General features: G+C 34.1%; 2 protein-coding genes across 2 annotated transcripts; one reads left to right on the top strand and one right to left on the bottom strand.

Annotated features, from left to right (window-relative positions):
• The first annotated feature begins 240 nt into the window (after nucleotides 1–240).
• On the top strand, nucleotides 241–7,339 carry LOC107432666 (lysophospholipid acyltransferase LPEAT2). The gene is made up of 14 exons (XM_048465120.2): nucleotides 241–926; nucleotides 1,792–1,972; nucleotides 2,116–2,175; nucleotides 2,641–2,804; nucleotides 2,895–2,958; nucleotides 3,052–3,120; nucleotides 3,536–3,631; nucleotides 4,440–4,484; nucleotides 5,087–5,157; nucleotides 5,548–5,614; nucleotides 5,716–5,766; nucleotides 5,965–6,075; nucleotides 6,175–6,222; nucleotides 6,376–7,339. Exons 1-14 carry the CDS (start codon nucleotides 451–453, stop codon nucleotides 6,517–6,519), a joined length of 1,647 nt encoding a protein of 548 aa, XP_048321077.2. The 5' UTR covers nucleotides 241–450; the 3' UTR covers nucleotides 6,520–7,339.
• A 37-nt stretch (nucleotides 7,340–7,376) lies between these two features.
• LOC107432667 (uncharacterized) lies at nucleotides 7,377–11,722 on the bottom strand. The gene is made up of 11 exons (XM_016043852.4): nucleotides 11,530–11,722; nucleotides 11,370–11,414; nucleotides 11,101–11,142; nucleotides 10,787–10,906; nucleotides 10,494–10,639; nucleotides 10,269–10,416; nucleotides 9,993–10,076; nucleotides 8,909–9,024; nucleotides 8,582–8,640; nucleotides 7,906–7,996; nucleotides 7,377–7,761 (listed from the first exon to the last, which is right to left on the bottom strand). The coding sequence occupies exons 1-11, from the start codon at nucleotides 11,636–11,638 to the stop codon at nucleotides 7,534–7,536; spliced, it is 1,188 nt and encodes a 395-aa protein (XP_015899338.3). The 5' UTR covers nucleotides 11,639–11,722; the 3' UTR covers nucleotides 7,377–7,533.
• Nucleotides 11,723–13,001: the final 1,279 nt, after the last annotated feature.

Below are 13,001 nucleotides of genomic sequence, written 5' to 3'. Positions count from 1 at the left end.
TATCATTTTTTCCATAAAAAAAAAAGAGAATTATTAATCAATTTTAGTAAAAAAGAAAAAAAAGAAAGCTGGCCAATATAAAACAGTGGATATTTTATATTTGGCAATGAAAAATATTAAAATAGTAATTTTTAAATAACATTTATTTCACTAAAATTTAGCGGACTTAAAAGATTTTTCTAAATAAAAACCCGAAGCACGCGGTCCGAATATTAAATATACAGTAAAAAAGAAAATGAAAATAAAAATAAAAACATTTTCCAAAAACAAAACAAACGAATAAAATGTGTTTCCGACCACACAAACCTTCAGAGACAGCGCGAAACTCAGTGCAGAATCCGAACCCACCTCTCTTTCTCGCCCTCTCTTTACCACTTACCGGTTTTGTGCGGTCGCCGATTTTTCTTCGTCTTCCTCTCCAACCTTTTTGCCCTTTGAAGCTCCATAACAATGGCGGACCATGATGATATCTCCAAGCCTCTACTCTCGCATAGTCCCCACTTAATATTAACCATCCAAAACGATGATCCACAAACCAATCGACGATCTTCCCCACGAAATCACCATCATCGCAATCGCAACCATGTCGTTGGCAAGGACAAAGATTCCAACGCCGATTCTCGCAGCAACCCATTTTCGTTTCTGGGATTGGATTGGTTCAGGGTGCCCGGAACGAATACTGTTGACCCGTTTCGCAACCACACCGTTAAGATTGAAGGAATCTACGAGTGGGTTAAGATCGTGATCTGCCTGCCTATAGCTCTGGTTCGTCTCGTGCTTTTTGGGGCTTGTCTTTCTGTGGGTTATCTCGCTACCAGGTTGGCTCTTGCAGGTTGGAAAGATAGGCAGAACCCTATGCCCAAATGGAGGTGTAGAATCATGTGGATTACTCGGTTCTGTGCTCGATTTATTCTTTTTTCTTTTGGGTGAGTTCGATTCCTCGCTACTGTTTGGATTAAAGGTTAAGGTTTTTTTCTTTTGTTTGGGTGGGATTTCTCATTGTTTTTGAAGACTAGAGATGGGAATTTAATGATTTTATAATTCGTTTGTGTCAAGTTCAAACTTTTGGGTTGTTTGGTCATGTGTTTGGTAGAAATTTCTGTTTATGATGATGACTTATTTTGTGACAAAACTCAATTTTTGAGATAAAAAATCGTTGCTTTGCGTGTGGAAATATATTTAGAATTCTCTTTCTGGTCGTGAAGATTTAGTTACTTAGTATTCCTTTCGGTAGTTGGCATGACAGGAAGATTGAAGAGAAAGAAGACGTATAGTAATTCAAACATATTCAAATAACTTTTGTTAGGCTTGTTTGAGTGGAAAAATAACCAAATATGTGGGTTATTGGGATTTGTTTACCTCGTTTTTGGGAACGCAGGGTTGTGGTCGTTGTGCTAGTTGATAGTTAAGAAACTGAAAGACGAGAAAAGGAAAATGAATTTTGAACTTAATAAGTGTAAAGGAAGCGTAGTATTTTTATTTGGCTAAGTCACCACTTTAGAGTTTAGTGTGGTATACGAGCACAAAGTTATGTAACTTTCAAATTTCTAAAATTTCTAATGTGCAATTGAGAACCAAAGATCATTATTTTGCTTAAGTTGCATTTGAGGGAGTGATTTGTGGTAGATGAGGATTAAAAATTTTCCGGCATGTTTTGCTCTATTTTTTCTTTTAATCTTTTTTTTTTTTTTTTTTTCCTTCTTTTTATTTCTGTTTGAGATTGATTTGGGTTATGAATTTTACAGATTGCTCATTGTTTCCCTTTTTTCCTTTTCTGTCACTCCATTGCAGCTATCACTGGATAAAACGGAAAGGGAAACCTGCTCCTAGGGAATTAGCCCCGATAGTTGTATCTAATCATTTATCGTTTGTTGAACCTATCTTTTATTTCTATGAATTGTCTCCTACCATTGTGGCATCTGAGTCCCATGATTCCCTACCTTTTGTTGGAACTATCATCAGAGCAATGCAGGTAAACTTCTTGCATCTTTCCCAGCAAATTAAACTTTTCATGCTTTTTAGGCTTCATCTGGTTACTAAGTTAACTTGCATTATTCCCTGTGTTAGCTGAGATTAATTTGGTTTTGACGTCTTCTCTCATTTTTATCTTCTCAGGTTATATATGTTAATAGGTTCTCACCACCCTCAAGAAAACGCGCTGTTAATGAAATAAAGGTAGGAAGTTCAATTAAATTTGTGTGACTCGTGTGTGTTTTTGTTATCTTTACATGTGATCCCTTGCTATTTCAAAATGTTAAGTTTATATACTTGCTCTTTAAGTTTATGACTTTTTCATAGGTGTATACTTTGTTATACTTATCACCAAAAGATAGCACAAGCATCCATGGCTGTCTTTATGCACATTAAACAGCAATTTAGTTTCTTTCTGATGGTTTAACTTGTATTTTGATATATTTTCTTCCTCACTAAAATGATAGAAAGTACTTGTTAGCCAAAGCATGTGCCTATATTGCTTAACCCTATTATGGTTAGCACTTAGAACTACCTAGAAAGTATAGTAGCAATTCAGTTGCATACATCTTGATTTTCTATGTTATCTTGGGAAGCTAAAATAAAATGATTTTTATCAATTTATAAGCTATTTGATACAGAAATGTGCCTTTTAGGGTCTGAATACAGAGAAAGGCTGCTTGTGATAGATTTCCTCGAGTGCTTTTGTTTCCTGAGGGAACCACAACCAATGGAAGGTCCCTTATTTCATTCCAACTCGGTGCATTTATTCCTGGTTATCCAATCCAACCGGTAGTTGTTCGTTATCCCCATGTACACTTTGATCAGTCTTGGTAGGATGCCTTTCTAATGTGGAATTTTATTGTCTATCTGTCTTCAATTGTATCTTAATAAGCTTTGTTTTCATTTGGAACTTTGCTTAGGGGGAACATATCTTTAGGAATGCTTATGTTTAGAATGTTCACACAGTTCCACAATTTCATGGAGGTAAATTCTGTATCTTACTGATTTTATTACCATGTCCTCCGAATTGTTTAATAATTTAATATGTGAACTTTTCTATTATTCTGAATTTGACAGGTAGAGTATCTTCCTGTTATGTCACCTCTTGATAATAAAAAAGAAAGTGCTGCGCGTTTTGCTCAAAGGGTGAGTTTCTGTACATATTAATCATTTCCCCTGTTACTACAACAGTCAAATATTGGCATCAAATTTCTTGTCATTTGTTGCATGATTGAAAAAAAGAATTTGATCCCTTTCTTGCTGTAATTCCAAATAGTTTTTATTCTGTTGATTCCAAAAAGGAATCAGGAATTACTTGAATTTTTAATCTTATGGCAAGGAAATGAATTTTGATTTCCAAATTTCATGGCTATGCTGTGTACTAATATCACATTAGCTGGATATAATTATTCTTTAGCAACAAGCTTGTTTATTTTTTAACCTTTTTCCATTTTAGAAATATATTTTTGTCGTAGATTTGTTGCTAAGTTATGATGTTTGTATTATTTCTCTGGCTTTGTGGCACTTGTTGAATAATAACATAATGTTTAACATATGCCAGACAAGCTATGCTATTGCAAGTGCATTGAATGTTGTACGGACATCTCATTCCTATGGAGACATAATGCTTCTCGAGAAGGCATTACAGGCTAAAAAGGTATGCAAGTCTTGGGTTATGTTTAATGTATGCATCATTTGTTTGGAAACTTTTGAACCTAAGACCCAAGTCCAATATATTCCATGTATTCACCGCTTTGAAATCCTTCTGACAGGAAGATGTTCTTTGTTTTTCTTTTTTTTCTTTTTTTCTCTTCCTCACTCTAGAACATGTTGTATTGTCAATCTTGCTCAGGAATTTTGGGTACCATAAAGCACCGTATGTCAGGATTGAACCATGAAATGGTTAGCTTGACAGTACTTATGGAATTACTGGAGTAAAATTTATACAATAGATTATCCTAGAAAATGTAATTATTTCTTAGCGCTCCCCATAAAAATAAATAAATAAATATAAATCTCATTGGTATTTTCTTTCTACTTATAAAGCTTTTGAAAAAGTATTGGCATGCTTCCTTTATTACTCATTACTTAATCTATCAGGCTGCGGGCATTGTGATTCATGCTGGTGCTTTAGATCATGGCTTGTGGCCATGGTTAGTTGAGAATCATATTAAACACATAAATTCTTGACCTAGTTGCCTGTGATCCAACTCCTAGTAACTTTAATCGAAAGAAACAAACCCCATAAGCAACGCCATGGCGTGATCATGGCTCATCATGGCTCATGCATCTCATATATTATACTTGCATCTTTTGTTGATTAGTGTAGTGCTTGAATAATTATCATTTGGATGTTTTCTTTAAGGTCTTTTTTTTTGGTTAAATTGTATTTAAAGCTTTACTGGCATTGGAGTTATTCAGTTATCCTTTCTAATTGTATGGATATGTTTATCATGCTTCTTCAGGAGAACCCTTCAGCTTATTTGGTTGAAATGGCTAGTGCGGAGTTGGTAAGTCCCTGCACTGATGTTCCTTTGACTTTTTTATAATATACTTGTGGATTATAGTTTAATGGAATAGGATTTACCTTTTTCCCTTCAGCAATTTAGAATGTTTTTAGTCCATGGATTTGGACCACTAAGTAAATTATTCCCTGTTAATGTTCCTAAAGACAATGTGAAGAGGAGCAATGATTGAGTTCTCTTGTGAAAGTATTGATAAATTAGAAATGTTACTTTCTTATTCTCTACCCTGATTGTTGTGTGTGTCGATGCATGCATATCATTTGTTATTTCTAGGATGGGGATTGCTTATGATTCTTTGTATATCCCATTTCTTTAGTTCCATCTTATTATTTACACAATTGTCTACTTAAAAATTTGTGTTCCCAGCATTTAAAGTATTTATTACACTTGATGCACCTACGTTCTGAAAAGTTGCTTGATATTATTATGTTACTTCCTTCTGGCAAGGCATAAGTATCTTATCAATTTTTAAATTCTGAATCATCAGTTGATGGGGCAATGATCATTTTCTTTGTTTTGAATTATTGACCGTACTTTATTGTGAAATTTGGAAGTAAAATAATGTGAATTCTTTTGTTGTTTTATAGTTACACCATATGAGCAGCTTGGATGCTGTAGATTTTCTGGATAAGTTTCTGTCCATGAATCCAGACCCCAGGTATTATTCATATGTTTAACAATTAGTAGTCTGAGGAGTTTCTGGAGTTAGTCTTTTGGAGTGCATGAAATCTCTAAGTTGCTCCGCCTTTTCTTTTATTTGTAAACAATCTATTATCTTGGCTGTTTGTTGTGCATGTTGATTTTTTTCTTTTTTTTCTTTTTTTAGATTTTTTGTTATTCTATTAATTTTTACTTCTTGTATTGCCATCTAAGTTTAAAAAGTCATTATACGCTTATTGAAATCTTTAGCTCTCTCTCTGTCTGTCTATCTGTCTCTCTCATCTTTTTTCCTTATGAAAATGCTTTTTGTTTTAGTACACTGTTATTTTTAAACTCTTGAACCTCAATTCAGACACTGTTAAATTCTCATTGTTGTATCATGTTGCAGTGGTCTCGTTAAATATCATGATTTTGTGAAGGTTTTGAGGCTCAAGGATTGCACTTTAGTCGAGGAGGTTAGATACCGAACAATTTACTATTTCTGCAGTTGACTATAAGTCTCAATTTATTCTCATTATTTTCTTAATTTGCAATTCACCAAATTTTTGGATTACAGATATTTTCATTCATTGATGTTGAGAAGAGTGAAGCAATCACATTCAAGCAGGTATGTTGCATCCAACTCCCTCACTCTCTTGTACTAGGTGGTTTTCTTTGCTGACAAATCTTAAAGGAACCTACATGTGAGCATGCTCTAGTTTTGAGCCAAAACAACCTCCTATGAATTCAAAATTCAGCTCCTATATGCTACTGTCATTCATGTATCTGACTCATGTAATTGTATCTTTTGTTTTTCGGCTTTCAGTTTTTATTTGCATCAGCAAACGTAAGGAAGCAGCCACTATTCCAACGGGCCTGTGAATTAGCATTTACCGAATGTGATGCTGGAGGAAATGGTTACATTTCAGAGCAAAATGTATGCTGCTAATACTGCTCTTTTCTTTCTTAAACTCCTTCCAACATATAAACACAGATAAGATGACTTGCACATTCTTTTTTGTTGCTTTTGAATCAGTTAGGAGATTCCATCAGACCTGCAATTCCAAACATAAATGAGGATGAGGTAAGGGATAAAATACCAAACTATCTAAGTAATTATAATCTCTTCCATTAGCCATGCGAATTGGATGTAGCACAATAGGATTCGATGTTTCTATAAAAAGATCCTAAAAGTGACCACTTGTGACAGAAGCTGTATGAAATTGATTGCTTTCAGGTCCATCAGCTTTTTGATTTATTTGATGCTGATAGTGATGGGAAGATCAGTAAAGACGAATTTTTAACCTGCCTGAGAAAGAATCCACTGCTTATAGCACTTTTCTCACCTTTTTTGTTGCACAAGGATCTATCAGATGAGTAGTAGGAAGCAGTAGGAAATGATATAGTGGAAGAATTTTCGATGCTATGGAGGAGAGCTTTTGTGTAACATTTGTATCACTGATAGGCTGGTTTTGATTTGTGGGGACTAGATGGTTTTTCAGTGCCAGGGGGCATCAATATTTTTACAACCTTGCCCCCCCAAAAATTGCTCATAACACAGATTTCACCCCTACATACACACTTTTGGTTGTTAGTCTGTAAGTTTCCGTATTATTATTCCTTACGAACTAATTTTACATAAACTCTAGGGCATTAAGGTTGCAATTATTTGTCTGCGTTGGTATGTAAAATCATCTGAGTTGATGTGTCTTGACTTAGCGATGTGCCATCTTTGGTTGAGTGTTCATTATGATAAAATATTCATACTATCTTCTTCATTTTCCAAATGAAAGCTCAAGATTATCTGACCTGCATACTTTGTGCAAGTCATCTTAATTACCATCCCAGGCCTAAATTGATTCAATGGGATGGGCTTTGGGAAGTTCTTTTTGCCGTGGTTTTAAGAACGTATAGTTTTTCGTTTGTAAAGCGAGCCATGCATGCAAAATGCTCAAATTTACAACAAAAGATGATATATATATATATATATATATGAATATATGAAGGACGGTAAAGAAAACGTGATAATTTTTGAAGATCAGATATAATTAATTTGATTTAGTTCTACATAACAATTTATACAATATCAATGAAATCCTCCAATTACAAGTTTTTAAAATACTAACTGAAACTAGAGTATGATTTAGTAGTTGTCATATCTAATTAACTGCAAATGAAATACACATCTAATGAAGGTGGGGGGCCGGAAAAAAAAAAAAAAAAAGGGTGCCTCCTGTATGATATAACCCCTCGTCCATATATATAATAATGTAATGACACAATTACAACTACCGAAAAAAATATGGTATGAAAGAAAAAATAAAAAATAAAAACCACACTTTGATCATGTAAAGAGTATGTGCTAATCTTCGCAACAAGCAGACACTCTCTTTGCTTATCGATACTCTCCAATCTCAAAAACCCGGGCTGTTGCATCAAGAGACACTGAAACAAGGGAATCTCCATTTGCAGAAGCAGAGAGAGATTGAATGGCATCAGAGTGCCCACTAAAGGTCCTCACACAATCACCAGAGAGACTATCCCATAATCTCACTTTCCCGTCCACACAGCCTGTGGCTAGGAACCTGGATCCCCCAAGCCATGTTAAGCAAGTCACTCCATCCTGCCCACAATTTTTAAAGTTAAATTATGCGTGTAGAAGGTAACTAGTGATTGATTGAAGTATTTAAATAGGAAACTAGTGATTGGTTAAAATATGCCAACTCAAAAGTCCACTCGTTTTGTAGAAAATTAATCTCCAACTGACCTCATGATCACATGTGCTTCGGGGCAATGAATGCTGTAAATCCCAGATAATAAGTTTCTGATCCATACCTCCAGTTGCAGCCCAAGGAGAACTGCAATACACAATATTGAGTCATAAGCACAGAAACAGCGGCCTACATACATTATGAGTTACATCGATTGCGCATACTCAAAAGCTGCAGATTTCAGAAAATATCTGAAGATTAATTTAGGTATCCTTGTCTGTGATGCATTAGTTGATAAAACTTACACACTCAATTTCCAAAATGAAGTGTTGAACTTGGCAGAATTTAACAAACTTTACCTAATAAATAGGTGTGAGCTGGAAATTTATGTTATCAACTAATCCCTGATTACCATCAATGTAATGCCTGATAAGCACCTTGTTTTGATGGTGGCATGATTAACAAGAAGTTTCAGCTACAAGGGTAATGCAAAACTCCCTGGATTTAAGGATGCTATGTTGGAAGTTTGGCAAATGCAAATGACCTTAGAGAATGATATGTGCAAATATATATGGCTGCATGCCATCGACCCACCTTCACATAATCCGAGGATCTTCCTTATTCCAACACTCACAAACAAGACATCTTCCATCTCTAATATTTTTTAGCCTTTGATTATTTCACCAGAGAGAGAGAGAGAGAGAGAGAGAGATTTGGTAATTATCAGTTTACCTCGGTGCAAGCCCAATGCATTCAATTGAATCTGAATGAGAAACCAGAGAACTAACCACCTGTGATAGCAACATGCAACACTTTTAAAGGCCTGCCAATAAGTTAAGAATAAAAAATGCACTCTATTTGAACACATAACGCGAGGTATCAGAAATATAAGCAAATGCATATACAAGTATTCAAATATAGCTTCTGTTTAAAATGCTTTTGAGCATTCAAGTAAAATATCAAAGATTCACTAACTTGACGCATCTGCCCAAGGGTAGCATACTCGTACAAAAAGACAAAGTAAATAGAATTGCATGAAATATTTAAGAAAAAATGTACCTTCCCAGTTGTTATATTCACAATGTGAACAGTACTATCCTTTGAACCAGTAAGAGCAAGAGATGAGTCAGAGGTTATTGCCAAGCATGTCAATCCTTCGGTATGATATGGATGACCTAGAGGATAATAAGTGAAAAGGATGTCAAAGAAAGACCAAAAACAATTATTATTACAGATCTCAAACTTAACTAATAAAAACAAAACTTTCACTGAACACGAAGAATGTTCTGGATACATAAAAAGGAAATGCTTGGATCAGAATAAGATGATCTAAAAGGCAGGGTGTGCTGTCTGAAGTTCAACTCACACATCCAAGCAATTGACATTAATAGACCATCTTGCATCCAGTATAAGGTATCATACAAGGACTACAACCCTTCAAATAAGTAATTCAACATCATAAACTAGTTTTTTTTACCCACCACCACTTTGTATTGTTTGAGATTCCAATTTTTTTTAGCTCATTTGCACAGCCCAGTTGAAGTTTGTAGAACATTGAGACACAAGTTTATAGTCTCTTGTTAACTCTGAAGCAACCAACTCATTATAAATGTGACATGACTGGGATGCGCACATCATGATTGGAAAAGTAATGTGAGTCAATAAGAGTGAGAAAGAAGAAAAGGGAGGAAAACATAAAGATCACAAATAAATAAAAGTTATATCTTCATATGCATTTACATTGTATAAATATTCAACAAACATGAAATCATTCAATTAAGAAGACTACATGGCAAACAAGATGCCAGATATGAACGCAAGAAGAGTGTAGAAACAATGGTCATTCATGTCAAATTATGACTAAATCGGAATCAATAATCTTACAATTTACAAAAAATCTAGACAAGAAGGGCGTACTGAAGAAGACACTGGGTACTAGGTGAGTGGGGGGTCCTGAATGAAATTTTGATAATTTTTAAGGAATGAGCTGACATAGGCAAGTAACAATCATGGCACAACTACAAGGAAATAAACCAGAACAATTTCAACCAAATGGTCCAACTCTACTATTAGTTGAAATCTTAATTATTTTGACTTGAAGGTTAGAAAAGTTGAAAATTCAAATGGAAACTTGAGTGCATACCTCGTACAACATGAATGTTTTCACCACTTCTTGGATTCCATATCCTCAAAGTTGCATCATCAGAACCAGTACATATAGTTTTACCTTAAACAGCCAGCAATAATAAAATATTTAAAAAGGGAAAATAAAATACAATAAAACAAAAATTTGGATGAAACAAATAAATACGCAAATCTTAAATCTTTAAAAACAGACAGTTTTTAAAAAAAAGAGAAAAAGAAAAACAATCTAACAAATAAATAACAAAAGAAAATCAAAATGACGAGTACTACATACCATCAGGGGTAAAATCACCACAAGTCACGGTACTACCATGACCTGAGAACATATTAAGATATGAAGCTCTATCAGCATTCCACATCCAAATGGTAGAATCCTCTGAACCAGCCAAGACAAGATGCCCTCTAGGATGCCACCTGACCCACTGAGAAGCCGCATTGTTCATACTCAATCTTAAACATATGGTGTACAGTTACGTACAATAAAAATTGACAATCTCACCTCAATACCCCCAGAAGGACCTTCAAGTGTGCATTTGAGATTTCCTAAAGCTATGTCCCAGATTTTAATAATTCCGTCAAAGCTTCCAGATGCAAGCAACTGTCCGTCGGTGCTAAATGCCAAACTAGACACTGAATCCTTATGACCTGCACAGAAGCTTAAAAGAGGTTCAAAAGTAGAAAAATTAACATAATACCGAGCAAATGAATGTTTTACAACTTGGAAAACATTCAAGTGAAATCTAATAAAAAGTTGAGCGAAAATCCCAGAGCTGTTTTTCTCATGCACATTACCTTGGAGCTCAAAAGCCCAATCTCCTTGACCAATCCTCCAAAGAAAACCTTTGTCATCACCACCCCCCGTTGCCACTAATGCAGCATCGGTTGGGCTGCAAGAAACTGCGTAAAGTTCACCTGCGCATATATATATATATATATATATATATAGAATTAACAATAAGATACCAGATAATGAGCTACCATAGTTAATGCCTCGGATTTCGAAAATCAAATTGATAATGAAATGAAATAGGAGAACAAAAAGAGCAGATAAAAAATGCACAATATGAATACGGATACATTAACAAAAAAATTATAAGAAACATTACCCTTGTGGCCCGTGAATATGTGAACCGAATCGTCATCTTCCTCTTAAACAAACACAGCACAAAAAAGAATCAGCTTCTAAAAGAAAACATTTCACGTAGTAAAAATTTGATCTTTATAGAACTTACAGAACCATAAAGTTAAAGAAAAACAAACCCAATAAATTTTTTTAAGTTACATAAAAAGCTATAAACTTTAATCCATATATATATATATGTAAACGAAAACATATAAATATAAGGATGGTGGTGGTGAAATTGAAGTGGCATACCAGCAAATTCAGCATCAGAAGCCGCGTCTTCGGCATCAGGAAGATCTGAAAATCACAGAATACCATCAAGAAATCAGAAAACGATCAAAATCATATATATATATATAGAGAGAGAGAGAGAGTGCGAAGGGAGAGCAGAGAGAGAGAGAGGGAGAGCGACCTTCTTCGTCGACGTTAACTTCGTCGATGATATCGGACTCGTCGATGAAAACCTCGCCATGTTCGTCTTCTTCTTCTTCTTCAGCTGAACGGCGAGCTGGGCTGTTCATCTTCTTCTTTCTTCTTCTTCTTCCTCGTTCCGCCGCACAAACATAACAGGAGAGAGAGGTTTAGCAGCAGGATTTTTCGTAATTAACTAATTATTTTAGAATTTTTGATATTTTTCAAGTCCTCTGGCCCAGTAACGTGATCTTTTTGGGAGTTAACGGGCTTGGACTTGATTATTGGGCTGAATGAATGTAAAAAACCGGACTGGACTGGATTTGGATTGGGATTCCAATTTGACATTTAGACCGGTAAACCCTATTTTGGTTTTTGCTCCCAGATTTGGAAATTTAATTATCCTGACCATCATTTGATAATCAAAAAGTTTAATAAGTAAATAAATCCATGGGTTGTATTTATTAATTATTATAAAAAAATATAGTTAATTCGATAAAATATATATATTTTTAATAAAAGTCAATATATAATTGTGTTTCTAAAACAATGTATGAGAAGTTTTTTATTTTATTTTTTTTGTTCTTTTTTATTTTTATTTTTTTAAGTAAATAAACTCTTCAATTTTTATAAACTCTACAAACAAATTGGTCATCTAATTTTAGTATATGCTCCTTCCAATTTCCAAGTCTTTTTTTTTTTTTTTGGGGGGGGGGGGGTAAATAAGTATTCCTAGGTCTTGTTAAGTCCCTCTCAATTGGGAATTGGTAATTTTAATTTTAATTTTAATTTATTAGTATTTTGCTAAAGCAATTTTGAAATTTTGTTGCAGAACAGATTTTTCTTTTTTGTTTGGGTGGATGAAAAAACTCAAAAGGCACGGTTAGGTGGATTAATGAGGGATTAGGGAAGTTGATTTGACATGCCACATTTATAGAAAAATAGACGTTTCCCAAATTATGTGAATTAATGTAGTGCCTATGGACCACCAATAACCATCCATCTCCGTTGTCAGATGTTTACACTATCTTTACAGACACTATGTCCTATTTCTTCTATGTGGCATAATTAATTCATTCACCTTTTTTTCTTTTTTTTTACCTTTAATTTAATGGTAAATTCGCTAACTTTATGACTTGAAAACTTACCCAAATAAAAAGGGGCTAAGATCCACTTTCAAGCTATAAAAAAATAAAAGTAAAGAAAAGGGGCTAAGATCATGCTTATAAATGGTAATAAAATTTAGTACCCAACCAATAATAAAAGAAGATGTACAAAGTAATTAGAGTATCTCTAATTATGAATTGTTGTTTTTATTGATGATGTTGATATTATTCAAAAAGATTGATAATTGATTGTATATTTTATTATTTTTTAATAAAATATAATATTTTAAGCAAAATTTTGCTTTTGGTAAAAACTTATAATGTTTAATATAATTTCTAAAAATAAACATTTAAGCTTACTAATCAT

The sequence above is a fragment of the Ziziphus jujuba genome, chromosome 11, assembly GCF_031755915.1.
Source record: "Ziziphus jujuba cultivar Dongzao chromosome 11, ASM3175591v1".
Taxonomy (NCBI): domain Eukaryota; kingdom Viridiplantae; phylum Streptophyta; class Magnoliopsida; order Rosales; family Rhamnaceae; genus Ziziphus; species Ziziphus jujuba.
The sequence above is the reverse complement of the archived record's forward strand: the minus strand, read 5'-3'. Positions and strand labels throughout refer to the sequence as shown.

Coding starts and splice junctions, on each gene's coding strand:
- LOC107432666 (XM_048465120.2), top strand. CDS start 451: ATGGCGGACCATGATGATATCTCCAAGCCTCTACTCTCGCATAGTCCC. Junction 927..1,791: donor TTTATTCTTTTTTCTTTTGG/GTGAGTTCGATT, acceptor ACTCCATTGCAG/CTATCACTGGATAAAACGGA. Junction 5,158..5,547: donor TCCATGAATCCAGACCCCAG/GTATTATTCATA, acceptor ATCATGTTGCAG/TGGTCTCGTTAAATATCATG.
- LOC107432667 (XM_016043852.4), bottom strand. CDS start 11,638: ATGAACAGCCCAGCTCGCCGTTCAGCTGAAGAAGAAGAAGAAGACGAA. Junction 10,640..10,786: donor TTGGGCTTTTGAGCTCCAAG/GTAATGTGCATG, acceptor GCTTCTGTGCAG/GTCATAAGGATTCAGTGTCT. Junction 7,762..7,905: donor GAAGCACATGTGATCATGAG/GTCAGTTGGAGA, acceptor AATTGTGGGCAG/GATGGAGTGACTTGCTTAAC.